We start from the raw sequence: 27055 nt of genomic DNA, 5'->3' as shown, positions 1-27055 counted from the left end.
TGGAATACAGCTGGTTTTCATTTTGAGAGGAAACCTGACAAGCCCAATACACTGTCACAATAATTCAGCACGAAGCAGTGAAGTTTAAAATGTTCTCCCACGTTTTTCCCAGCCTATAGATGTGACTCAGACACTTTGGAGAAGAGGGACACAGCGCTGTCTATGCAGTACATGCATATTAATGTACATATGCTTATTTTTGATGTGAAGGATAAAAATCTTCCAAATTCCCCTGCATACTGGGAAAAAGCTGGATTTTGTGAGTGTGAGAATGGAAAGGTGAAAGGGAGGGAGATGATTGAGAGGTGAAAGTACAATGGAACATTCCTCTCTGCCTCTCTGAAGGTTGCCAAAAGCTCCAAGTGAATAAGGCAAAGGGGGTCTGAATGCAGAACAAAGGAATAGGAATATTATCATCTTGTTCATAATTATGGAGGGCCAAACATATTGACAGTGGGACAAATGGTTGTCTTGGCCCCTGTTCCAGCAGAAGATTCCTTGAATATTAAGAACAGAGAGCTGAAAACTTATCTGCATCTCTCTTGTAGAAAGGCAGCTCATCCATGTCCACAGACACACTCTGCAAAGGTCATGAGCTTTATCTAGAAATGGTTTACAAAAGGACAGGCTTTGCTATGCTGAACAGTGGGGTGGAGTTCAAAGAGCCCTGAGTTGAGTTGGTAAAGTCTTGATTTGGGAACAGTCCAGAAAAATCAGTGTGAGAGACAGAGAATAAGCAAATTAGATAAGGATGGTAACATTAGTGGTCCTTTTGCACTGGAGGACTGAAGCAGTGCCACTGCATGGTGCTGGCCAGACTCACAGACCTTTCTGGGGCCAGCTTGCCATCTGAAATGCAGAGCTGCATTCTTGAGTGTGATGTTGTTGATGCAGATTGTCTCCACAACCCAGTCTGAATATTCATTTTAATCTTTTTAATTGCCACCTTATCGTGGTGGAAAATGTCCTCAATTCATCCAGACAAAGAAAAACTCTTACACAACTGAATGCCCAGACATGGTGCTAACTTACCTCACGTTAGATGGGAGGGAGTTTTACAAGCAGACTGACACATTTCTTTATAACAGTCTAGTATAACTGTCATTTGATTTTGCCCATAAAAATCCTTCTATAAAAGCAACAACTAAGGAAAGCATGTTCTGGGTTTGAATTTCATAAAAACAGAATTGCACTTTTGATACAACTGCTCTTTTTATGATGTCTGTGAATAATTCTCCATTTAGATTTCAAGTTACAGCCCTATGCAATTTTTAAGAAAGCCACCTTAAAATCTCCTTGGAATAGTCAGAAACAGACTGTTACCTGTATGTAGTCTATAACTTGCTGGTGTCTTTGTTTGGCTGCAGCGACTTCACTGTCTGAAATTGCTTCCCTCAGGGATTGCTGGGTTTTCAGAGAGTCCAGCTCTATGACAGCAGAAAGGCGGCAATACAGGCTTATAAATTTTTCCTTGTAGCAGCAAAAATGAACTGTGAAAAGACCAAGCGCAAAGGAAAATTGTTACATTCTGGTTATGAAATATGAAATCCTTAGGTTTCAGAACACAGATTTTATTAAATATAGTAACCAGCTCTGGATGGGTTACTTTAAGCTAGAAATAAATAATACAGGCTCTAATTCTCTTCTCGTTTACACTGGATTTAATCTGTAACTTCACTGATTTCAAAAGAGTCATTTCTAATTTATATCTAAGTGCAGGGATAATCAGGCCCTTAGTATGCAGCTCCAGAGGCTATCTTGCCCTTGATAGCTTCAATCAGAAAGGCTGTTCCTGAGGTTTTTATAGCTCATCATTTCTTTTATCAAGAAAGAAGTGACATGACTGGAAAATTAAACTCATCTTTTATTTCTTTTAATTGAGTGTTTCAGAAAGAAAGGATCATTTTGAAGGCTAATAACTTTCTGTTGGGCTGTACTGGCTTAAATCAGGAACTTCAGTGTAAATGACTCAGCAGGAAAAGCATTGCAGTGATAGCACAGTTTGGGGGAAACAAAACCCTTTTAGGTGTTGCCACACATCATCCTCCGAACTCTCCTGCAGAAGGGTGACACAGAAAGTTCAGACATGACCCTTTGCTTTGTGTAATTTGACTTAGGAGCAGCACAGAGCTCTCGGAGCTCCATCAGAGGTAGCAGAGACAGAACAGCTTCAGTGCCACGGAGCTTCTCAAATGCTAATTTACCTGCTTTCATAAAGCTTATTATTCCAGAACCTGTAACTGCTCAGGCAAAACTTAGCAGTTCCCTCTACAAATGGCAGTGCAGACTTACTGGAACTTCTGAGGGAGAACAAATTTTCAGAAATACTTCCCCATTCATTGGTGCTTCAGTAAATGCAAACATACAACATGATCTTGTTAGAGCAGCGAATGCCTGTCCGTTCACTGGATTCTGGATTGGGGCATGGTGTTTTTCAGGGTGTTTCAAGTGTAAATTGCATACATTCTTATGATAAATATTAAAAAGAGAAACGAAAACAGTGTCACATGTTTACGTATCCCTTGCAAACAACATGATAAGAATAATTGAGAGGAATTTCTCAAACGAAGAAATCCAGTCACAAACACTGTAACAATAAAGGCCTAATCTGAACATAGAAATCTCACAAAAAAAGAGTGAAAGGAAGAATTCTACCTTCTGTTTTTAGCCATGCCTAGATATAGCAGGGATCCAGTCTGAGTAGTGTGTGGTCTTACAGTACATGTGCCATATGTGGTGGACTCTTGAGTGAATTACAGCCGCGGTTTCGGCTCCAGTGCTGAAGTTTCGAGCCTTTGTGGTTTTAAGTCAGACCCTTTAATGTTACTTTAACAAATGTTACTTCAACATAGTCTTTTGTGGTTATGCAATTATATAGTTGGTAGCCACCAGCTAATGGGGAATGGAAGCTTCTAATATTTGAGATGTGAATCACAGTCACTTTATAGAACATCAGGGATACATATATAATAAGTCATATAGAAATGTCGTCTGCCTTTGGCCAGAGGATTGCTTACTGAAAAAAAACACTCAAAAGTAAAATTCAGATTTCCATACTGTTTTCTCCACCATGAACTGCTTTCCCACTGTAGCAACATTGCTGAACAGAGAGGGCTGCACCTGGAATTCCTTTTGAGAGATGTCTCTGTTGCGTGTTTACCTGCACCACATCACCCCAGGCAGTGCCTGTTGCTTTGCCAGCCCGATGCAGACTGTGCTCCAGAATTGAGAGTGACTCCTGCCTGTGGCCTCTGTGCCACATAACGAGAGTTAAATAGTCTGCACAACCTCTAGAGTGGAGATTAATTTCATCAGACATTAATATGCGTCATGCATTAATTTGCACAGTGACACAACCGTCCCCTCTCACCAGGAGAAATGATGTGCTCCAAACACAGAGGCCAACAGGCCTCAGGGTGGCAGGGCAGGAGACAAAAGTCTGGCTTTAGGGCACTGCAGCCATGGGATGTGACCCAAAGCACTGAACTAACTCTTCATGTTCAATTACATTAGTTTTCCTTTGAAGGGGTAACTTTTCCTTGGCAGACTACGCCATGTATTGTGTGGCTGTACCCCTCAGAATTTTATGGCAGCTCAGCTGGCATCTGTCCTCCCACAGCCACCACAAAACCCCAGGGTTGTCACAGGCACCACTTTGTGTGCTGTGGCTGATGTGGCATGAATACAGTCATGTATTTCTGCCCGATCCAAATGAAATTTGTGTTGCTGGGTGATGGTGGGTCATGGATCTGTTGTGACTGCAGAAACATAGGCATGGTAAGACCCTCCATTAATATCTAAATATAGCACTGATATATAGAGACAGGAAGGTGATGGTGTCACATAACACCTGAGAGAGACATCACTGAGGACACAGTTGCTGCAAGAGGCCTGTTGTGTAGTGGCTCCTGCTGTACCAACTCCATCACTTTTGGCTCATATCTTTCTTCTCAAAGGCATATGAAGGAAAGATACCCAGTTTTACAGGCCAGAAGGAAACAGAGCAGACTGATGCGAAAGGCTCAGCAGTCCCCATACTTAAATATAATATTCTTTCTAAAAAGAACTATTAAGTCTTTATGAGCTGCTTTTATGTGGAACCTTTCTTTTCTCTGTGGACCAAAGAAGAAGAAATGAGAAATAGAGGACCTTGAAGCTAAAGCATCTTATGCCTTCTGTGAAACAGCTGGAAAACTCTGTTTTGGGGAATTCTTACCCAGTCAGCAATGCAGTGGAACAAGAGGCCTGAATCTGCTACAGTGCAGGATGTGCTCCCTAAAGAAAGAGATTCAAGTCCAGTGCTTTGGCATTTTTCACAACGGGCTTTTCTTTCACCACAGCAATAGGACAGTCTCCTGCATTTTTCCAGGAATCAAAAGGAAGAAGATGACCCTCACATGGGAAAACCTATTCAGACCTTTCACAGTGTTGTGAGGGAGTCAGACCTCGAGTGGGACCATCTGCAATCAGGAACTGCAAATATTCTCATTACAGAACCGGTGGTTATCCTCTTGACAACTCAGAGGGATGGTTTTTGCATCTCCTTTCAGACTCCAACCTTGCTGTGTTGTGTGCAATTTTTTTTCTGGTTCTGTTTTTTAAAGAACATCATCTTCCAAATAAGCTTATAGACGCATACTGGATAACTGTGGGCTTTGCTCTCTGCTTTGCATTTCAATAACGATGGCTACAGTATATGCTTTAACCGCTCTGCTCCCTCTGTAACTTGTACACAGTTATAGGTAGTGTTGTTGCCAAAGCCATCATGTGATTTATTGACTCTCCACTGGGACAAGGGGGAAAACAGATACAACTTTGTGATTTTATTATAAGGAGACTGGGTTAATATTTCTGGGTGAAGCAAGCTACTATACCGAGTTCAAACATCTGAAGAGGGAGGTTAAGAAATCCTGAGTGTGGGGTGTAAGGATTATTCTGTCCTGGGGCAGTGCAGACGTCGTCTGAGGCGGGGAGCAGGAGAAGAAAGGAGACATTGTGACCCAGTTCCAACACCTCCTGTGTGTACAGACGGAAGTGCTTTGCCTGTACAGGGACACGCGCGGGGGAAGAAATAGGAGAGAATTACAACATGGCACTTATATAAACAACACCCCAAATGATATAAAACATTAAAGAAAATTTGCACAACATCAAGCTCGGAATTTTTATAAAACATAAATATTTGGGGCGGGGGGCGGGAGGGGGAGTCGGGTCTAAATGTGGGTTCATGTCACTACATAAAATAAAGATTTAAAGCTGCAATGTTCCACATTAAAACAACACACGCAGGCACAACCCCCCTGAAAACAACATTTATGTTTCTTATTAGGCAGAAAATGATCACATGCCATGTGCTTTTCAAGATTATGATTGCATAATTATGTGAAAACATGAAAATGGATTCAATTAAAAACCTTTAAGATTCAATTTAGGGTTGGTTAAGAGAAATATGCAGCTCTCCCTCAACACAGCACTGAAAAGGTTTAACAAGTGCTGCAGCAGGAGAAAATGGCACAGGCAGGAGCTGGGCTGAGGCTGCTCAGAGCCACTGTGTGCAGCACTGCTTTGCACCCTGGCTGTGCACCAGTGTCACTGCCCCTGCTCCTGTTCACCACAAAAATAATAAAAACACATCAACAAATCTGTTGAATTAAAAATTCAATTCATTAACATAAAAGTTTGGTCCTGAGCAATCAAACCATTTGCAACTGTGTTGAACTGCAAGGTCATGTTGATGTCTGTCTCTCGTGCACAATAGATGAGCTCAAATGCTGGGCTGAGCTGCAGCCTCAGGAACATATTGCACAGTGATTTAAATATTTTAGTCCCTAACTCTGAAAGAAAAAGAAAAAAGATGCACAAAAGCTATAACCTGCCAGCAAATACAGTAACATAGAGACCTGTACAGAGCCCTATTGAATTAGAGTGACTGACCACAAGGCAGCACACCATCTGTCTTAATTTTGGATTTACTTGAGTCTTACTTGGCTCTTCCCAGGCTAGAAGGTACAGCACTGATGGATTCCTTTTTAAAAGCAAAGCCTAAACCTTTCAAAATCAAGAAATGTAGAACCAGATTAATTTATTTTAAGGCCACATCTTTCTAGCTGCACAGACAGACCTTGAAGTGAATATAAAGAAGATTTACTTCTACTTTAAGACCTCTTTACCCTTGTAGACCAAAATAAAATGGACTTCATGTAAACAAGAAACAAACTTCTTAGCTTATTTTTTCACAGATCTTTCGCATCATAGATTCTCCTCCCTGACTTTATTTATTCACTTATGCATTTCTTGTACCTAAATGTAAAGCCAGAAGCCAGATACCTCTCCTCACCCACAGCAATCTGGAGGTCTGGAGATACGTGTTTTAGAAGTGCTACATTTATCTGGGTGTAAAAGAACAGCAAAATGCTGTGTCATTAGCAGGCCTTTTATACAGCCTCACTCTAAAGCTCCCAAACAACAGTCAGTTGCCCTGCTTGCCTGGAAAAATAACTATATTTTTCTTTGTCAGCTGGGTAAAGGTGCTCAGAACTACCAGTTTAATGCAGGAGTGATTATTTGCACCTGCCTGAAGTGTCACAAATATGCTAAAAGATGCAAAAATAGGAGCTAATTGAAGTTTGTCTCTTAATCCTTATATGTTCAAATATCCAGGAAGCTGTTTATCAGGCATGTCCCCCCCTCCACACACTTAAAATAACAGAATACCAAACTGCTCTGCTTTGCTTGCCTGGTAGCCCTGACACTGAATCCCTACTTGCAAGTTACACAGTTTGTAGCTCTTAGTTGTGTTCTTAAGAATCAGTTTTTAAAAAGGTGATAAATACCACAGAGGCAAATACCTGATGCAGAGGTAGATTGATCTGTTTGAGGAGAGCTTTCACTGCCGTCTGGAGCTCATACAAGAACAATTGAGTAGGGCAGTCTGAAGTATGATCCATACTTTCCACAGATTCTGAGCCAGAAAGTGTTTGGATCCATTCCCACTCATCTCTGTATGTTAAGTCAAGTTAAAATTAGAAATATAACAAAAGTTCAGTGCACAAGCAGGAATTCAGTGTATGTGCATTTGGGATCTGTTGATCGTTTAATCCTCATATACCCAAATGTTCTAAACCTGTGCAATCTCGACTGTTTGGGGCTAAAAATCTAACTTTGAAAAGTTGAATTTTTCTAGCACATGTACACCAGGCTGAACATGCCTTGCAAGCCTCTGAAAGTCCAACTGCCTTTGAAATATTTCGCTAAGGCTTCTCACTCCAGGTTTTCTCTTTCATATTCTTTGTTCCCTATTTACCACAGTGCTTTTAAAAAACATGCTTTGGAAATAACAACAATTAGTGGAAAGTTTAATCTCTGTGATGCACTCTCTTCTACTCACTGCAGCCAAAGAACTTCCTGCTTTCCTCAACATATATCCAGTGAGACCTGATAAACATTGGAATCATCTCTCTGGATCAAATCCTTAATTCACCCTGCCCAGTATTCAGTCTTGAAAAGCAGCCAGAATCAGACATTCAAGGAAAAAAAACTGTACAGGAAATCCCACTACAAGACAAGTAATAGATGTGGTACAGTCTGCTCCTAAATAAAGATCTGGTCTTAAACTTCAAGAGTCAGGGATTGTTATAAACTGTGAAGCATTAGGCTTTATATTCCTTCCAACATTGTTGTTAGTATTAACTACTACATTCTGGATATCCTTGTTATCCATGTAGATATCCAGTTCCTTTTTCCTCATGCAAAATTCTCAGCTGGTTTCTGAAATTATACAGGATTAAAAAGCTCCCGAAAAAAAAGCCACTTAAATATGTTGCCCACTAGGCAAGGACCAGGCAGTACAAACAGTGCACTTGCCAGTGGATGAGGGAAGGAATGGACAAAGGGAAAATGGCTTTCCCAGAGCACAGCAGTTCATTGGGTGGTCACATTTGTAAATATGGTTTTCAGTTGCTGTGTGTTTGCTGTGGTTTAGAGTGACAAACCAGGTATGACACAAGAGAATAAACAGGAAAATCACCCACACCAGCAGCCTGTGGTCAGTGAAAATCCACAGGAAGGGTGGCACTGAATCCACTGGAGGCCAAATCAGGGCTGCAGGCTGTGATCTTATGAACAGGTGAACCCCTGTGCAGAATTTGGAATGACCATGGAATACCATCCTTAGAAACCAATAGGATCATGTGCACATGTTCTGTGTTGGCCTTCAGACTGCTGGGAAAACACAGGTGCACCTGTTTAGCTCAGAGCCAATCTCTGGGATGGCCCACACCTGAGCCAGGCCTTCCTGCCACACACCTGAGCCAAACCTTCGTGCCACCCACAGTTCTGCAATGGCAGAATTGCCTCAGCGTTTACATTTGATCAGTTGTTTCAAACTTAAAAACAAATTTTCTCTCTCTCTTCTGTGTGTGTGTAAATACATATATATATATTCACTTACTTGGAGACATTGCTGTTGTCCCGGATTTTAACGTGACACAGGACATTGGGCAACTTCTGCAGCACCAGCACTTTGATTTGATCCACAGAACTGCAGAGTTTAAGGTAACCCAGATACAGGCCGGGAGGGAGGCGTTGCTGACTTCGTTTGTGATAGGAAAGTATGTCCTGTTTTAAGGGAAACAGTCCTACATAAAAATCTCATATTTTTTTTCCACAGAAGCAGAAGAGTTTGAGATCAAAAAGCAACAAATGTTTTTACAGCCGTCTTTTTGTTTCAAGTGTGTTCCCAATTCGCAAAGCATTTAAGCACATGCTTAAGCATAAGAATAATCTCTGGTAGCTTGGATGCACTTGGACAGCTTCTTACTTAAAGCCATACACAGGATCCCTAAGCTCTCCATGTCATGCAGGAATCGGCTCTAACAACCTGGGCTTTCAATCTTCTACAACTGTGGTGTTTAAACTGGCTTAGATAACCCCCACCTCTGCCTCCTGTCTGATCATTTCAGCAGTGAGCTGGGTCAGGGAACTGATTCCTCTGAAAAACAGCTTGGGAAGAGAAGCAGTTGTTTTTCAGGCAGAGCAGTTCCCTGATTCAGCTTTGGTGCAAGGCTGCACAGGGAGAGCACTGGGGAAAAGCTGTCACCTGGGGCAGGTGGGAGAGAGCAGCTGCTTGAGCCAGGACTGTCCCCAAAGAAATCCCAACCTACAGCTCTCCAAAACCTGTTCTGTATCACCTGCTGTCACCAGGAAGTTCCCTGCGAGCCTGGGGCTTGGTTTTTTACAGAATTTAATTAGTGGCAACGTTTTTCTGAGCAAATATCCTTACCAACAAATGGAGCATGGGAGAAGTGAGTATTGATGGTGTATTTGCTGAGGCCAGGAGACATTTTTAAGGCTATGTATAGCAGTCCCCCAGAACTACCCAAAAAGTGATGTCTTCTGCCATCCTGAGAAATGTGTGCTTCTGCAGTGGGCGAGGATTAAGACACCTGGCCTTATGCCTTTGCTCTTGGAACCATCAAATTATCTGCCAGTGCTATGCTTGGCTCTGAGCAGTGCAATTAGACCCTCATTTTCACAAGCACTTCATGAACAAAATACCCATTCGATGATTAAACAAGTAATAGAAGAAAGGGTGGGCATTAGATAGGAATGTGTAAACCATTAGGGGAACATTTTTTCCACTAGGATCTCTGTGGAAATCTGATCAGGCCCGTATTTTGCTTTTCCTAATATAAAACTTTTGCCCAGATTGACATTTTTCTACACCTTTAACGCACTTTAATACATTAAATCTAACATAGATCAGGTAAGTTTTATTGTCTTTTGGAAATTTTTGAATGTTCCTAAAACCTGGTAACATATATTTTGATTGCCTGTCACTTCCCAGTATGAAAAGCAGAGTCTCTGCCTGAGAAAGTGCCTCTAATTCAAAAATTAACCACAGCAAGTCATCATCAAGTTGAGGGTGCTAAAGTAGGGACTAAGATGACAATTTGTCTTGTATTTTGGGTAACTGTGCAACTGATTTTTAGGGAGATTGGCTACTGATATATTATGAGAAATAGGTTGCTGTTACCTACAGAAAGCATGTATTAATCTTAACATAAACTGTTTAATATGAATTTACAGATACCCCAGTTCCTGAAGGGCTGAACCCCCCTGTCTCTCAGTCTTGGTAACTGAACTGACTATGCCAAGCAACTTCCAAGGTCAATCCTTACCTTGGTATTTTCCTAATTGTAAGTCTAGGAGCACGTTATGCAGAAATTAAAGGTGGGTTATGGTTGGTAAAGAATTCTTTAGCAACTATACCAGGCTCCAAGGAACCCTGAACCCCACAGAACAAGTTTATTAAGTAGAACAGTAAAGTTTAAAACCTAGATTTGGTTTTCAAGGTTGGATGGAAAAATCTTATTGGAGTGTAGAAATTCTAAGTGTCTGTATAGGTGCTTAAGAACATCCCAGAGAATTTTAAAGCTTTTTATATCCCTTGCTACAGAATTCCATAGCGTGGTTTCCCGAAACCGATAGAAACTGCTATTCTCTGCTAGGACTTCGAAATAATTTCTTTCGAATCTCTTGGATATTTTGCATATTAAGGATCTGATCCCAGACCCACTGGAAGTAATATAAGTCTTTGCTTTCAGTGGGAGCCTTGCCATTAATTTTATTGGGCACTGGACTTTGGCCTAAAATTCTACAAGACGCTTCCAAAAGTCAGGGCTCTGGCACAGGCTTTACAAAAGCAAATAACACACAGTAAGAGAAGCAAAGCACTACCTGGATTGTTATAAGCAAGATGTCTAATGCTGTTGGCTCCTCTGGAGTTGAAAGGGATTTCCTCTGGCTTTGTAGTTTGGATACCTGCATCCATTTGCCATTAAAAAAGGAATACAGACTCTCCACTTCTCTTACAGTAACTATCAGTATATTACCATGTCGATCCTTGATTGGTTCATAAAAAACTCTGCCTAAGTTGTGAGTTCCCAGCAAATTCTGAAAAGAAGCAAATTATAAAATAGAAATTATTTATCACATAGCAGGCGAGTATTTTTTTAAACTTAGCTTTCTGCTTGCTGACATCAGTCCTGTTGACTTCAATAAAAACTGGACACACAGTGTTTCTCAAACCCTTGCCCTGCAGTCAGATCATTCAGTGGCAAAAAGAAAAGTTTTTCCCTAGGTTGTGTTTGTGGATTGAGTTGTGGGTCCTCCAGTGTATTTGGTCCAGCAGGGTTTAGTCCAATGTTTAATGGAGAACAGCAGAAAGACCATTATGACCCAATGCCTTTGTAAAAGGAAATGCTGCAAGGTAATTCACTTATTTGGGCTGAACTTCCTATTTTTGCTCAGTCATGTAAAGATGAAGGATGCAATTTTCAGAAGCACTCAATGTTAGTCCAGTGGTGACTCCTTTAATTTGAACTTACTGAAGAGCTTGGTGTTTATCTGAACCTCCCCAGAACCAAATGTCAGAGATTATATAAAATTCTTCCCCTTTCCCCAAATCACTCATAACGGACACTTCAAATGTTTTCTCCATTAACTGTAATCTCTATTTTCTGTTCCCTGTTTTAAAATTATTCAGACTATTTTCAGGAACAAAAGCAAGAGATATTTGTGTTGAATGTAAATAATTCTGTAGCTTAACTCTGGAGCGTGTTTGTGAAGAAACACAGGATTCGAAAAGACATGGACCCTTTTCCTTTTACTTCAGATACCAAGAATGTGCTAGACAAAACAGGCAGAAGCTAACAAAACTACCAGGGCAAAGCTCTCCAGGAAAATATGTGAGGATTAAAGAAAAGTAATTTTAAAAGGCTCCACATAAAATACATATTTTGGTCAAAATCCCTTTCCTCACACAGTAAGGCATCTGCTTATAGGTGCAAACACACTCAATCCAGTGACCAGCCACTGAAGAGATTCCCAGATGTCTTAAAGAAAAATGCCTAACATTTAAAATATGCTCATTACTTTGTGATTTTTCGAGAGATCTACAGTAAGCTGGATAAGGGAGAGGGATAGTTTAAAATGAGAACTCAAATTCACAATGAAGCACTTTGTATGTTTAGGGAAATGCTGTACATTAACCTAATGACATTGTACGCTGGGAGATTACCCTGAAATTATTTATCTGTACTTAGCAGGGAATATGTACTTATAAACTGTATTATTAAATTGTTTATAAGCTCTAGGTAGTCAGCACAGTGACTGCCCTTTATGTGGCATAATAATTTTAGCTTTATCCATCCCTCTCCAGGGCAGAGTGTTGGTGTCTATACAGCACCTCCCCTCTGCCTTTTTTAACTGTTGTGCCTTTTGAGGTTTGCCTCCCTCTCTGATTAACACTGGCTGTCTTGAGTGTACATTTTGTATTAATCCATGTGTCTCCAGCTGGGATAAATCACTGCAGCAGACGTAGCCATCTAGTTGTCATATTAATCACTGCAACACGTGAATGTGCCGAGATGAAAACAAACAGTTCTTTACTGTCACTGAGTGTGTGTTGTGAATGGATTCCAGCACAGAGAACAGGGGACCTACTAATATCAATGTGGGACTGATTAATATACTAAAAAAGTTTTGTGTCTGCTCAGCTTGGCACCCCATCACTTGTGTTTTGTTTGTTTTAGTTGTCTGGTGGTAACAACAGGCAGAATTGCAGTCCCTGTTGTCTCTGATTCTCCTGATCTAGTCCCTTAGCAGCTGTGTTGTCACTGATCTTTTCCATTCTGTCCTAAATTCCTGTGGAGTCAGTCTATTAACTTCCTCAATAAAATGTATTCAAGCATATAAACTTTATTGAGATCCTTCCACTGGTGGATCCCATTAGGCCACACACCGTTCGAGGTTGGCAGATTGGTGACAATCCCTGTGTTCCTCAGGGGACCAAGCTAAAAGAACAGACATTAAGGGCAATAAATTTGCCAGAAATTCATCAGCAGAGCAATACACCACATGGGCACATTTGCTGTATCTCAGGGCTTTGCATCCCTGGTAACAAATAATAACATGATGTACTGGGAATGCTGGTTATCCCTGAGTGCAGTCCATGCAGGCTGGCTGTGCTCTGCTAAAGGGAATCTGCACAGGGGGAATGGAGCTGAGCTAACCCCAGGAATATGTGCTACCTGAGCTGAGCCAACCACACCAGAGGGAATATTCGGCAGATATAGTTAAAACTTTCTCTAGTGACAACTCCAAGGACTGACAGGCAGCTGCTGCTTCACACAGGTGGTCCTCCAATAAAGGTGCAGCAGGCTGGCATTCCATGTATTTCGGGGCACTTTGGGGAAATCAGTCAAGACAGGTGGTTGCCCAGGAAGGCTGCTCTCCTGTGCAGCGTGCCTTGCCAAAAGATGTAAAACAAAACCCCACATGGATATTCCTAATACTGGCCCCAAAGTGTGTGGCTCTCAGAGCTGCTGTAAAGCAGGTTATTGCAGGATGACGTGTGGCCAACACGTGCCCAGCGATGAGGATCTTCATTAACTCCATGGCTGTGCCACAGACTTCTGGGAAGCTTTGGTGCCTCCACTCGAGCAAAAGGTAGCAGAAAGTGAGGCCTGGATATACTTTTTTGCTGTAAGGGTTGTGCACGCAGCTTTTTGAAAATGTATTTTCCCATAAAAGCAAATATTTTAATGAAAATATCTGCCTTCCAGCTAGAGATTTTATGGTATCATGAAAGCACCTTCAAAGCTTTACAATAAATGTCAAAATGCTCTTCTGGAGATAATTTCTATTTGCATAACGAGTAGTGGACACAGACACAGAAGGTTTAAGTGACTCAGGTTGTATCTGTAGCAGAGGTTGAGAACAATCCTGAGAGTCACTACTATGCCTTTAACACATGGCATGAATTGTGCACATAGTGCTGCTCTCCTTACCACTGGCAAGATCTGTGCACCACTTAATCTCTCTTAGGCTCTGTTTTTAAGGGTTTAAATAGGTATCTGACTTGTTCTGTGCACAAAGGTACATTTGAACCTAAAAATTTTGGCAGGTCCATGGAGAACTTAATGGAAGATTTGTTTTTATTTCCCCACTGACAATCCACACCACCAGAGCCATCCTGTTTGTCAGGCAGTGTAACTCTGCCCTAGAAGCTGTACTTGAGTAATTTGTGAGCCATGGGTGAATAAAGAGCATATTTTGGCAACTTCAGCAGTGTGTTTGTCCTTCCTGTCAGGGGCAGAAGCTGCCTACTGCTGCAGGTTCCCATACAGCACAAGGGAGTGCTAAATCTTACCCAGAGTTTAAATGCTTCATTAATAGATTAATAATTAATAACGAATAGGCCTATAAGTGGCTTAAGCGCAGCAAATATTAGGATTATAACTCTTGAATTCCCAACCTGCAAACTCACAGGCTTGTCTGTGGTCATTATTTACTGGTTCATATCTGTTTGTTTCTTCATCTGCCACTGTTGTTTCTTCTCTTTGTGTTTCCTCCTCCTCACTTTTAATGTAACTCTTTGCTCCCAGCTGACAGGAGGGGCTCAGTGCTTCATTTCTCTATAGATGATAATGCTGCTCCAAAAAACAGGCTGGAGGGACAGCTGATAGTACTGTCACTTGGAGATCAGAAAGTCCCTGAGTTAATAGCCAAGAATATGCCATGGAACCCACCTGTAGCTGTGCTGCTGCTGAAAGCATTTTCTGTCTGGCCTGAAGGGCTGTGGATGAGGACACGGACACAGCCATATTCTGCCTCAGCCACCTGATGTCATCCCACATGCAAGACAACTGCAAAAACATAACCAGTTCAATCAGTTTTTGTTCTCAGCATTTACAAAAGCAGAAATGAAGCTAAACAGCATTTTGGTCTTGGAAAAATCAGTGGGTATCGCTCGTTTTGAGTTTCTGTGGATGGCAAAGAGCTGCCTGGATAAACATGACACAGAAGGTGTTGTGTAAACGTCATGCACCTCTTTCAATTGATTCTCAACTATTGTACAAAATTGATTTGCAGTTTTTGGGGTATAAAAAGAATAGTGTGAAGACATCTTGAGTGATGGCACAGCCACAATAGCAAATTTAAAACTTTTAGTTATTTCTTTAGGCTCTTTCTCTAAATGTTCATAAAACCTCTGTGTACCCACACAGCAATCACTCATGTAGGATTGTACATTGGAGAGTTAATTGTGCTGCTGTCAGTGACCCAGTCAGAATTCAGTCCACATAAATGGTTTGTGAAAATTGCATTTAACATGAGTGATAAAGCACTGCATCATTTCGCTTGTTAATGATATCATTTCATGTATTCAGAATGATGAGCTGAGGCCTAGGAACTGCTAGAAACATTTGCAGAAGCAATATATGAAATTAGACTCCCGTTACCTTTGTGAACCACAGGAAATCCTGCATAACTGAACTACTGTGAGAGTCATCGATTTCCACAATTGGGATTTGATCTTCATTGGTTACTAACATATTGTCTTTGTAAAAAAGTATAACACATAAGTAGAGTCCCCTAAAGAGAGAAGGAAACACTATCAAACACCTTTCATGTCTATTCACATCCATGCCAAATTTAGTCAAAGAATCATAGATAAGTTCTGAGGAGAGAAATTGAATCAGCTGGTCTAAAATTCTGTGTTCTATAGATCATGCAACTTCAGCCAGTGAATTCTAAAAAATATTTGGGAAGCTTATCACTTTAGATGATGTGAGACTATGTGAATCTAAGAAATTATGAATCTGTGCAAGCCATTGATATTTAGTTTCAGTGAGAATTTTGCCAGAGTACACAGTACATAATGGAGGCTTTATGCCCTTTGGAAATCCAAAATTTTACTAAAACTTACCATTAATGTGCTTAGTTCTGCCCTCGTTTACTTCAGAGCAAATCTGAGGTAACTCAATTGAAATCAGGTGGGTTATTATGGATTTACATTAGTGTAATTGAGTGTAATTTGGCCAACATATCTTCAAAACTGTTTATAGAGATCATTCCCCTCAATATTTACCCTTGCAATTAGTTACATAGGTTAAGTAATGGCCGTAGGGAATTTAAAGACTCTGGAGAGCTCTTCTGAAAAAATCAAACTCTTATCAAAATACAAAGGAGAAAAAGCAAACTGAGCACTCCTGGCAATGAAAGAAGAAATAATTCCAGCATAAGCAACTTCCAATTGCTGAATTATCAAGGCTGAGAGTTGGGTCACACTGGACTGCAAATCTGTTAGAGAATTCTACATGTGTAGCTTGTTGCCAGTGGACTGTTCAAATGTGTTATCTGAGCTCTGCACTTTATGTTATGAATGAAATAAATGTCACAGTTTCATTACTGAGCAGCAACAGAGGCAGTGCTTCCCAAATACCTCAGCAGCTGCACTTTGCACAGAATATTTCACTCTGTTACTGTTTGACTCCATTTCCAAGAGTAACAGTGAACAGATTCTCTTGATTTCAGTCGGGGCTGGAGCTTTATTTCCCTGTCAGTCTCACACGGGTGTGATTTTATCAGGTTCATTCTGTCTGATTGCTCTTTCATTGGTAGTGGCATCTTCACACAGATTTCTAAGGTGCTTTTTGCTATTACAACAACAACAGCTAAAACTCTGAATGTCTGGGAGATAAAATGAATGACAAACCGTTTCAGGGTCTTCACAAACTTGTTTGATGAATGGAAAAGGTGCTTCAGGCTCCTGGAAACCGATTGCTTGCGACCAGTGTTTTGTAATTTAGAACTTTCTGAAATGGAAAAAAGAAGTAAACCAAGCCCAGCTCTTAAATTTCGGTTAGTGCCTCATAAAGAACCTTTGTTTCTTGAACCACAATACTAAATTTCAGTCAGTGTCCTCTTTATTCCTTTCAAAAAGCAACATTTAGAAATTGCTCAAATGCAACCCTTTGACTGTGTTTTCATTAACTTAGTGATACCAGCAAACGATTTCCTTACTTGCAGCAAACTCAGACTAGATAAAAATGTTTTGCTCCTAGGCAAAGCATAGCTCAAGCCAGCACTGTGTACTACTCTTAATGGTGTGAATTTTGCAAGGGAGCTCAAAAACCCAAGAAGAGATTTGAACCATCAGCCAACATTTTAGGTGTTGTAATTCTTCAGTTTCTCTCCACTTACAGCTTAAGCTTCTAAGAACTGACCTGGCAGTCACTGACATCACAGCATCACCAGTCTAACCTCAGGAACAGCTTTAAGGAGACAATGAGGTCGACCTTCATCTTTCCCTGTATCACATTAAATGCATCTGCTTTTGCTTGGTTTTTTTTTTCCCCTGTCACAACTTCCACTCACCTGTATTGCCTCAGAGCTTTCACAGTTACCTTTGCTCCCTACTAATCTGGAATCCAAGGAAGCTGAGACCTGCTGTGTGCCTGCCAGGACCCCTGGACTACCTTTCTTAATTAGAAGGATTTTATAAATTCATATATTGTCCCAGTGTTCTAAAAAAAATGTTGTTAAATTTTTATAATGCTGTGTTCTTTTTCACTTTGGTGAATTTGACCTGATGTCTTTCCTTCTCTCATGCATGGCCTTGTAAGCCAAAGAAATACATTCCCATGGGAGTGGAGCCTCACAAGCTGAGAACACCTGTGTACCTGTGAGCAGGGTTGGAGGGGATGCCAATAGATGGCAGTCAGGGACATGCAGGATTGTATAATGCACAGTCAGTTGTCCACACATGGCATTTTAAAGGCACTTAACACTGTTTGATTTTTTTTTTTGCATTGTCTATTGCAATGCATTTTCTGTTTAATGCTGTTGTAAGAGAAACAGCAGGAATACTTAATAATAATAAAAAAAAGAGTTCATTTTTCAGCTATTTACTGCGACAGGAAAAGAAAGGCAAAAAGAAAAACGCAGCTGTGGAAGTGCATCTCAGTTTTCCAGGATCTGACTTGTTTATTTGGATGAATCATGGATCCCCATCCAGATGGAAGCGTGAAACAATTTGAGGGACACCCTTCTCCAGTGGGAAAAAAACATGACTCATGAAGAAGCATTTGCTGAGAGCTGCTGATCATCTGCTTAGGTGTTCTCAGAGGAACTTATCTGCCGCTTACCTCCAGAATGGGAGGTGTCTGTCTGTGTCTCCCTGCTGAGTTCTAAGTTTGAACATTTAAAGAACATCTAAATTTGCTGCTGTCACAACCCCATCTGTGGAGGCGCTCAGCGTATTTTTAAATGCTGAATAAATTTGCACCATAATTCGCACGTTGAAAACCCCAGAAAGCAGACACACTGTTAGCAATAATTACTGCTCTGTGGAACAGCGAGTACAAAGAGAGCAAGGTTCTGTTGGGGGTGAAATCATGTAATTCAGATGTATGAGACTTATTAGATCATCAAATCCCTTGTCTTTCCAGTGCAAACTTGTTCTCCATGGCATATTCTCCAGTGCACTGTTCAGCTTGGTTTTAACAGACTCATCCAAATCCATGACTGCTCCTTTGAAGCAACTGACCTTTGTTTTCTTTTCCTTTTAAAAATACTAATTTGCATTTCTGCCCATAGCTCCTCAGATAACTGTTATTTTACTGTGAACATTTGCAGTGTATTGCAGTAATGTAAACCAAATGCTACATGAAAACTCCTGTCTTCCTGTTTCCTTCTTCCAAGGTTAAGACCAATTTAGGAATATAAATTTCATTTTAATTATTTTCTTCTATATTCCCTCCATCTATACGGAGGGAGTGGAGGAGGAAATTGCTGAAGGCAAAGCAACATAATTCTGTATAAAACTCCCAGAGACTGCAGCATTAAAATAAGAGGGCACATTACAAGTGAAATATATGTTATTGGGCTATTCAGTGGTTTGGGTTTAGTCCACAGCTTTGCAGAAGCCAACAGCAAAAGAAATAATGTAAAACTAGATGGAGACTGTAAACTCTCCTATGTTGCTGTTTGCTTTTGTTTTACAGTAACATGTGTGTAGGAGCCAGAAAACATGGAGCTGAGATTAGAGGATAATTTGGATCTGCAGGAAATGGAACCTTGGCCATTACTTAATTAACTAATAAATAACATAGAGTAACTTCATAGAAAAACACCAGTAGCAACACAGTAAGTTTATATCAATAAATGATACAGCAATAGAGCTGTGAGCTCTTTTAATAGAAGCCTAGCAATGAACACATAGATGAGATGAGAGAATTCCCAGTGATTAGATTTAGATGAGAAGCATTCAAACCTGGATTGAAATGGACAATTAAATAAAAAGATGTATTTATGACATTGGCAGCCTTTCTCTTCAAAGGTAGGGTGTGCAAATGTTTCTGTGCAGTTTTTTATGTAAATGCAGCTAATACTTAAGAGCAACCTCATGGAAGAACAGGAACAATGCCCACTCATGCTTGTGTGTATCTGGGGTCTCCAAGGAATGTGTGTTATGCTGTGCCATGTCCCTGAGGAGGAAGATCATCTGGAATTCTTTGTCCTTTCACTAGACAAGTGGGTGCCTCTTCTCAAGTGGGGCAGATGTGAAGTAAATGGAATTACCTCAGCACAAAATTATCTGAGATCTTAGCCCCACCAGCCAGGCACTCTGTGGAACAGCTAAATATCTTTGGGAGTGACCCTGGATAGGGAAGCAAAGTAGCACAAGATGAGTTAGATCCCACTGAAATCCTAGTGGAGGGCATAAAATGGGGTTTAGAGTTTTCACTTACTGTATAACCTTATGAAAATACATTGAATGGCTGGAAGCTTCCAGATGAATTAAAACTCAATTTAAAGCTGCACATTTTTAGCAATGCAGACAGCTGACACTGGGATAATGTGCATGGAGACATCATTCCACACAAAAATTAAAGTGGCCAGACACCTCAATAGCTTGAGACCATGGCAGATCCTGTATTACCTCACCTCAAGGTGGGATGTCTTTCAAAAGAAAATTCTGTATCTCATGAAGAAGCCTGACAGTCTTCTACCACTGTGTGGTATGTTTTGGATGACAAAGTCAGGCTCAAAAGCTAAAATTGTAACTTCTTAAATTCCCTACCTAAACTCAGTTTATGGCTTGGTTCTCAAGTCTGCTTGTGTATATTCTCACAAACAATTATAATCTAAACATTTTAAATGTCCTGGGGAATCAGAGATCCTTCTCTTTGTTAAAGGCAATTAAAACTCTGTGCTCTGCTTGTGAATCAAGTTACAATTAGAACATATTTATTTCACTTGTCCGGTAAAATACATTTCAATTAAACTTCAGAAAGAAAATATCTGGTAAGAATTTTACTGAAGAGTTGGGTTCCTTTCTTAATGAAGCATCACACAATTGCTTAATCCACTCAGAATTGTTTAGAAAAAATGAGCTACAAGAAAAAAAAATACTTAAAAATATATTTGAAGTGTTGCCAGGACATACAATTGTAGTAACTCAGTTATGATAGTCTGTAGCATGGTATTATGAAGACAAATGGATGACTGTTGTTTGTAATCATCAGGGTTTTCCAGAAGATTAAACATATGAAAGCAAAGCTTCCTAAGTAATTCCCTAGGAGATTTCATCATATCACAGAGCAGGTTCAAAAGCAACAGCTGATCTAATTCCAAAAGCTCTTAAACTCACTGTACATTCCAATGTATTCTTCCTGGTATTTTTGTAAGCTTGTTTTCTCCAGCCCCTGCAATGCAAAGCACAGGGCAAAAGGCAGAGCCTGAATGAACAGACCTGGGCAAAGGATCTGCCTGGAATCCGGGCAATGTCCCCTCCCAGATCCCACCGGAGCACCAGCACACAGCCTTGCCCTTCCAGCTCCTCTGTCTTCTGAGGCTTTTGCCTGTGCTATCCAAGTAATCTCAGACCTTCTAGATTGATTACCTTCAGTTTTTCCACCTCCCTTGCACTCATCCTCCACTCTCCTTCAGCCAGCCCAAGCAGCATGAAAGGGATATCCCAACAGGAATCACCCCGGGAACAGCCAAGGTGGCTGGACACCAGGTTTGAGTTCCATCTGTCCTCACGGAGCTTTAATTCACACAGAGTTTGATTCTGCTCTCATTAATAAACCACAGACCAATCAGTGGTTGTTGGCAGATCCAGGGATACTCCTCAAACAATGTCCAGCTGTTCACTGACAGCTCTAAACCAAATGGGGCAAACAGAGATCACAGTATGGACATCCAACCAGAGTTAGAGGAAGGAGTTAGTAGAGGGAAGCAGGGTAAAGATAAAGGATAAATGCCTGGGCAGGTCCTCAGCCTGTGTATAACAGCATGGCCATGCTGACTTCTATCCCTGTCAGTTGAACCATGCAGATTTACATTAATTAAGAATCTAGATCAGGCCTCTGTATTATATGAAGTGAAAGCCTTTAGTTGGGCTTTTCAGTCTTACACAGCAGCTTATCTCAGATCCTTGACCAAACTCCTCAGATTCCACTGAGGCTGATAAACACCAGAATCAAATTTCAGAGTCAAAGTGATGGCATAATTCTTACTTTTCCTGCAAACTTTGCCTTGATGCCTTACCAAATCAGTGAAATACAAGGGATTGACATCAGTCATATATTTAAAGCAAGTTCCAAAGGTTCTCCTATGATGTTGCCATCCTGATTTATCCAAAATACACTACTGTGTAATGCTAGCATTAGAAGCAATTATGAGATTTTTGTTTGGTTGTAGGCATGGGTGTTGCTCAAGCTGACTCCACACGTGGTACTGCCCCATGAGAGCTCCCCAGCCTTTCGGGCACAAAAGAAACTGTTTGGAGCTAAACGGATTTTTTGTATTGTTGCTATTTATTATTTAAGGAAAAGGAGTTAGGAAATCAACAACAGAGTTGTCTGTGCTCTGCTTCGAGGCTGGGGTTAATTTCTGGAGTGGTGGAATTTTATAAGAACCAGGCCCTGGTGTCAGATTCTCAAAAGGAGGGATTTTCTGCATGTTGTTTATACCTGCTCCTGTTCCAGGCTGGTATGTCAGTAAAACAATTTATACTGAGAAAAGTTTCAGATGGTCCATCACTTACTCCCTCTTCACTAGGAAGGTGGCAGGAAAGACCTGAGGTAGGCACTTACTCCAGAAAGGATAAAGTGTACTGTGGAAAAATGGTACATACATTATATTCTTTAATAGCCTGAAAAAGCTATGTGAGAGATAGAATACATCATCTGTATTTTCAGTACCAAGACCACCTGCAAGTGATAATGCTTGCATGAATTTTAATTAGGGAAACAACATTTTCTTGCAATATCTTCTTTCCCTTTCCAAGCACCATAGATGAATAGGTTAAGTTGCTATGGTTACAATGGGTTGTGGCAGACTGTGGATCATCGTGATGGTGACATATTTGCACGTAAAGAACAAAGGCTGCATCTTTTCATTTCAGCCAGATGATTTTAGCCCTAAGTATTTCTGTGATTTTAAATCAATTGATGCAGCTTGACACAGCAGTCATACTAGGTGAAGAAAAATGAAAACTTCATGGTAGTTTAACTTTTCAGTTTGAAATAAGTTCCCTTTGCAATGAAGCATTATTCCAGTTAGAAGTTTATTTTAAGAAAATAAATAGTACTTTTCAACAACCCGTATAGAACAGGAGTTTTTATATATGCTTTAAAAAGAATGCCAAGCTGTTGCCTTGGCTCTTGAGCTATTAAAGGCACAGTCTGTTTCTCATGAATGAAGTTTGGCTGAGATTCGAACTCTCCCCTAGTTTTGATCCATTCTATTTTGAAATGTAGCAATCTTATCTTCCCACTGCATTGTGCAAGTATTTTTCATTATGGATTGGCAATGGCATCCACTGGAGTACTTAGTGTCTTCCATTTGGAGGCAGCCAATTCCCCTCTTTTGATCCAAACCAGTTGTTAACTTTCTAAAGTATTTCCTTATAGAAAAAAAATTAAAAGAGACATCCTTGAAACATTTTAATGGAATCCTGTGCGAAACTAATTTGTAGGGAAAAACAAATCAATAGGTGTGTAGGGTACAGAGGGGGAAAGGGTGTGCCTGTGTGTGTGCATTCGAGCTTTCAGATGTTTTCATCCAACTAATTTCAAGGGTTAAGAGCAAGATAGTGTGCTAAAGTGATTCCAGATGGGCCAATATTAATATCTTTCTTTTCCTGATGAATGAGAAGGTATGACCTAGTTAGAAAACTGCTAAAATTACAGGCGCCACAGAGGCTTCAGCTGGTGCCCTACCACAGAGATATTTATCCTTACCTCGGCAATTATAGTGCTGATGAGCTGCTCGAACCTGCTGAAGGAGGCGTTCCAGGGCCTCAGTGTGTCCCCTGTGCCGAGGTTCTCTTCCACTGCAGTCTTTCCAGTCTATTGAACAAAGGAAATAAACAGAAATGAAACACAAAGGTGCAGGAGAAGGTCTAAAAATATTTTCTTGCCTCTGGTCCTCCTTGGCTTCAGAGGAGTTTTACATCTCGGCAGGCAGGAGGAGTTGTTTTCAACTCTGCTGCTGTTACTCGTACACCGAGTTTTCTTTGCCTTGTGCCAGCTGGGTAATTAATCATAATGATTATTAACAAAGAGCTCCCAACCAGCTCTGAGAAGCTCCTGTAGTGCCTGACTAGACAACGACTATTTCTCTTCAGTACATGAATGGGCTCTGTTGCTGCAGCCAGAGCTGCTCCCAGCCTGTCCCGACACTCAGCCCCTCACTCAGGTCACACTTCTGCTCCTTCTGCCTCTTTTTCAGACACTGGGAGGCTTCAGACACTCGACTCCAGTTTATAGGAAACTGCAAAGCAGGGAATGAACATCTTCCCACACCCAGAGCTCGCTCTGTAGCCAGAGACACGTGTTCCATGTAAAATCTCTCCAGGAGATCTGCTCCCGGCAGCGGCCTGAGGGAACGCTGGCAATTCCTGCCCTGGAGCCCTCGGGCTGCTCAGCACTGCACTCCTGAGGCAAAAAGCTGCGGTTTCTGTCCCACAAACCTCCACCTCCAACAGACTGTTTTCACTCCTTTGCTGCTAGTGACAGTCTCAATCTTGATTTTAAAAACCGAACTTATCACAAATAGGAAGAAAAACCCGTGTGTGTCAGAGAGGAGCTTTTTAATTCCAGATTTGGCTGTTTTCCTACTTTGATTGTAAAGAGATAAGAGTATTGCACTCATTTCCTGACCCAAAGTAATGGTGAATCAAGGTATTAAGAGATCTGTCTGCACAGGAGACACGCTTCCATCTTGCTGGCACAGAGGCCACGTACGTACTCGCAGCCACCAACAGTTTGCTCACTCACTAAATATACAGATCTAGTTTCTAGTGCAAGTTTGGAGTCAAACATTCCTTCCAATGGGCTCACTATGCCAGGGATATAAATACCTATTTATTTACATTTAGTAGCAGCTAGAGTAAGCCCCTGAAAGGCTGGAAAGAGAAGACATTTGGTATCCCGATAGCCTGTGGGCAGTGTGACAGCTGCAGAGGGGCTGTCCCCTGTGTTGTGGGCTATTGCAGAGATCCAGGGCCAGCTGCACTTATTGCTCTGTGTGGGGATAATGTCCTTGGATCTCCTGTGAGCAGCCAAGAGGGACCAACTGGAACTCACCAATCTCAAAGTGCTTTGGTGTCACCAAACTGGGATTTCTTATGATTTCTCTATCCCAGTGCTTTTTGAACCTCCAGATTGCTGACTACCTTAAAAATGACATGGAAACCAGTTTCCCTCATTGTCCATCTCTCACCTGCTAATGAATAAGCCTAGAAATCTGCTATCATTTCATGGAGCAGCTGCACAACGTTGGCCACCACCTTCCAGGCTGCTTCTGTGTGTGTGGGGGAAACAGGAGGACAGTGGCAAGTGTTCACTGAGACACAGACACATCTCCAAGGATGTCACAAACCTTTGATGCTCTGGGATGGATCAGCTTTAGGCCCTGAAGCTTTCATTTCCCTTGCACACACTTCTGGTTGCTGTTACAGACAACTCTGCAGAGTATTAATGTATTCACATTTCAATTTTAGCTTAGGGCCATATTTTGTTATGCAACAGTGGCATAATGTCAGATTGCTGCCTTCTTGCCAAGCACAAATTTGCTGGTTTTCAAAACCACTGGTGGAGGCAGTCACATGGGTAAAGAAGGTCTGAAGTTACTCCAGTAACTGCAGTGGTAAATAACATCTTGTCTCTCTGATGCAAAATTCACATCAAATGAAGCTGCAGTCCTAAATGTTTTGCCAGGAGTGTCCCTTCTTTGGGGATATTTAGCTGGATAACTTGCAGCTACTGTAAAAGAGTAGCTGATGTAAATCTGTGGGTTTTGGGGCCAGTCCTGTGTGGTTATACCTGGCTGTAGTCAAGATAATTGCACATCACTAAGTTGTTCAGTTGTCCACATAGAGACTTGTCCCATGATTGTAGCACATTTTTGTTCTCAAACAGAGTATTTCTTTAGCCTGATTCTGGTATTATTCTGTGGCAAACAAGAGCAAAATTGAAGCAAAATGGGCCAATGGTACTGCAAGAGCCTTGTTTATCCAACCCTCTCCATTATGAATACTGAGAGTAGGTACAGCTTGCTGTATTTTCTCACATTAGCATGCAAGGTTATTAAATTGCTACATTAGCCTAATAAACACTAGTGTTAATGCAATAAAAGGAAAAGTCTCACTTTACTGCATTAATCAATACAAGGGGAGCTGTAATCCACTGAGCCAGTTTGGCAGGGAACACTAAGTCTGCAAAAGTAACTAACAATACAATGTGATTATAATAGATTAAAAATTTACAAATGACAAATCACAGTCCTAATGGAGTCTGAGAAAACCTGTCAGAGGTTGGAAGGGGAAAAAAGGCTGTTGGACATTTCTGGAACATTTCAGTGCTTACAGGCTTGATCCTGTCAACGTGTGTGTCCACCCTAGAGTATTTGACATACAGGATGCTGTAAGAATGGTCCAGTGAATGGGATCTGTAATGCTACAAGGCAGAACACAAAATTACATGAGATACATGTAAGTGTTTTGCTTTCAGCAGCTCAGATTCAATTTTTGATCCATTCCTGTACTGAAAAATGAAGTTCTATATATCAGAACTCTGTTAAGAAAAGTAAAGATCAAAATATTTCTCATTTTTTTAAAGTGTTAATGACTAGACAACAATGTTCTATCAAAGGACTGGAGAAGAATACAAGCTAAGACATAAATATACATATCACATAAATATATTATTATTTTGCTCATTTTTGGGGGAGTTTTTATTTCTTTATTTCATTCCTAGAGGACATGACAATTACATCATGAACTCCAGGATATTTTTCTTTTGCTGTTCTTTGAAGAGGAAGGAGTTCTTACAAAGCAACATCACCAATCAAACTAGAAGGGCAGACAAACTCAACCTACTTGAAGGAGAAGCATATTCAGGAGTAGATTTCCTTGGAGGTCCCCATCCTCTCATGTTGTAGGCTGAAACGTGGACATAATACCTCCGGCCCTGCAAATGGAAACAGCTGGAGTCAAAACCATCACTGCATTCAAAATCTTGGCTGTAATAAGTGCAGAGCAGCCCATCACAAAGGTGTTTTCTTTGAGAGACTTAAATAACTGTAGTAACTTAAATGCACCGTGACCGGTTGAAACAGCAAAGATCTGAGGGCAGATGAGCTCCTTCCTCAGGGTTATCAGAACACACCAATTCCAGCTGACAAACCACAGCCTCTTCTGCCAAATCTGAACCCTGGGAACTCTGACAATCAGACTGCAGAGCAGGAACTCCCCTTTTCCCTCTTGTGTTTAACAGAGCCTCTCTACCAGCACAGCAATGGGAGAAGCTTCATTTGGCTGCCACTAAAATCAGTCAGAGCTGTATCACTGATTTTGATGCATAAATCTGGGCCAGTGGAGAGCACTTCTGGAGGCTTAACTTTCAATTTAAATGTGTTACATACTTTGGAGAGTATAGACAAGCACATGGTAAGCACTGATCCTAACAGGTACCTATGGAAGTGGCTGTGCAGGCTGGCTTGATTTTAAGTACAATTACTCTGGTTTTTTGCTAGAAAATGAGAAACAGAGAGTAAATGCATGTTGTGGCTTAGCTCCCTGGAAGACTGTGCTTCAAATCACAGATTTCGTCAGATAAAAGGCTAGAAAAAAAAATCAAGAAAGGGTTTCTTTCTATTCTATTCTATTCTATTCTATTCTATTCTATTCTATTCTATT

General features: G+C 40.9%; 1 protein-coding gene across 5 annotated transcripts in view; it reads right to left on the bottom strand.

The window, feature by feature from the left end:
- The window catches only part of ANKFN1 (ankyrin repeat and fibronectin type III domain containing 1), a 121453-nt gene that overhangs the window by 7144 nt on the left and 87254 nt on the right, over window positions 1-27055 (bottom strand). For all 5 annotated transcript variants that reach the window (XM_027691588.1, XM_027691589.1, XM_027691590.1 and 2 more), the window contains 10 exons: window positions 26237-26327; window positions 23097-23204; window positions 16559-16658; window positions 15303-15435; window positions 14592-14708; window positions 10738-10953; window positions 8450-8616; window positions 6849-6999; window positions 4875-5043; window positions 1324-1490 (listed from right to left, as the gene is read on the bottom strand). In XM_027691588.1, the coding sequence (XP_027547389.1) occupies window positions 1324-1490; window positions 4875-5043; window positions 6849-6999; window positions 8450-8616; window positions 10738-10953; window positions 14592-14708; window positions 15303-15435; window positions 16559-16658; window positions 23097-23204; window positions 26237-26327 (1419 nt within the window). The remainder of the gene's footprint in view (window positions 1-1323; window positions 1491-4874; window positions 5044-6848; window positions 7000-8449; window positions 8617-10737; window positions 10954-14591; window positions 14709-15302; window positions 15436-16558; window positions 16659-23096; window positions 23205-26236; window positions 26328-27055) is intronic.

Source organism: Neopelma chrysocephalum, unplaced genomic scaffold, assembly GCF_003984885.1.
Source record: "Neopelma chrysocephalum unplaced genomic scaffold, ASM398488v2 Primary Assembly neopelma1_84, whole genome shotgun sequence".
Lineage (NCBI taxonomy): Eukaryota > Metazoa > Chordata > Aves > Passeriformes > Pipridae > Neopelma > Neopelma chrysocephalum.
Note: the sequence above shows the minus strand (reverse complement) of the source record. Positions and strands in the feature narration are given on the sequence as shown.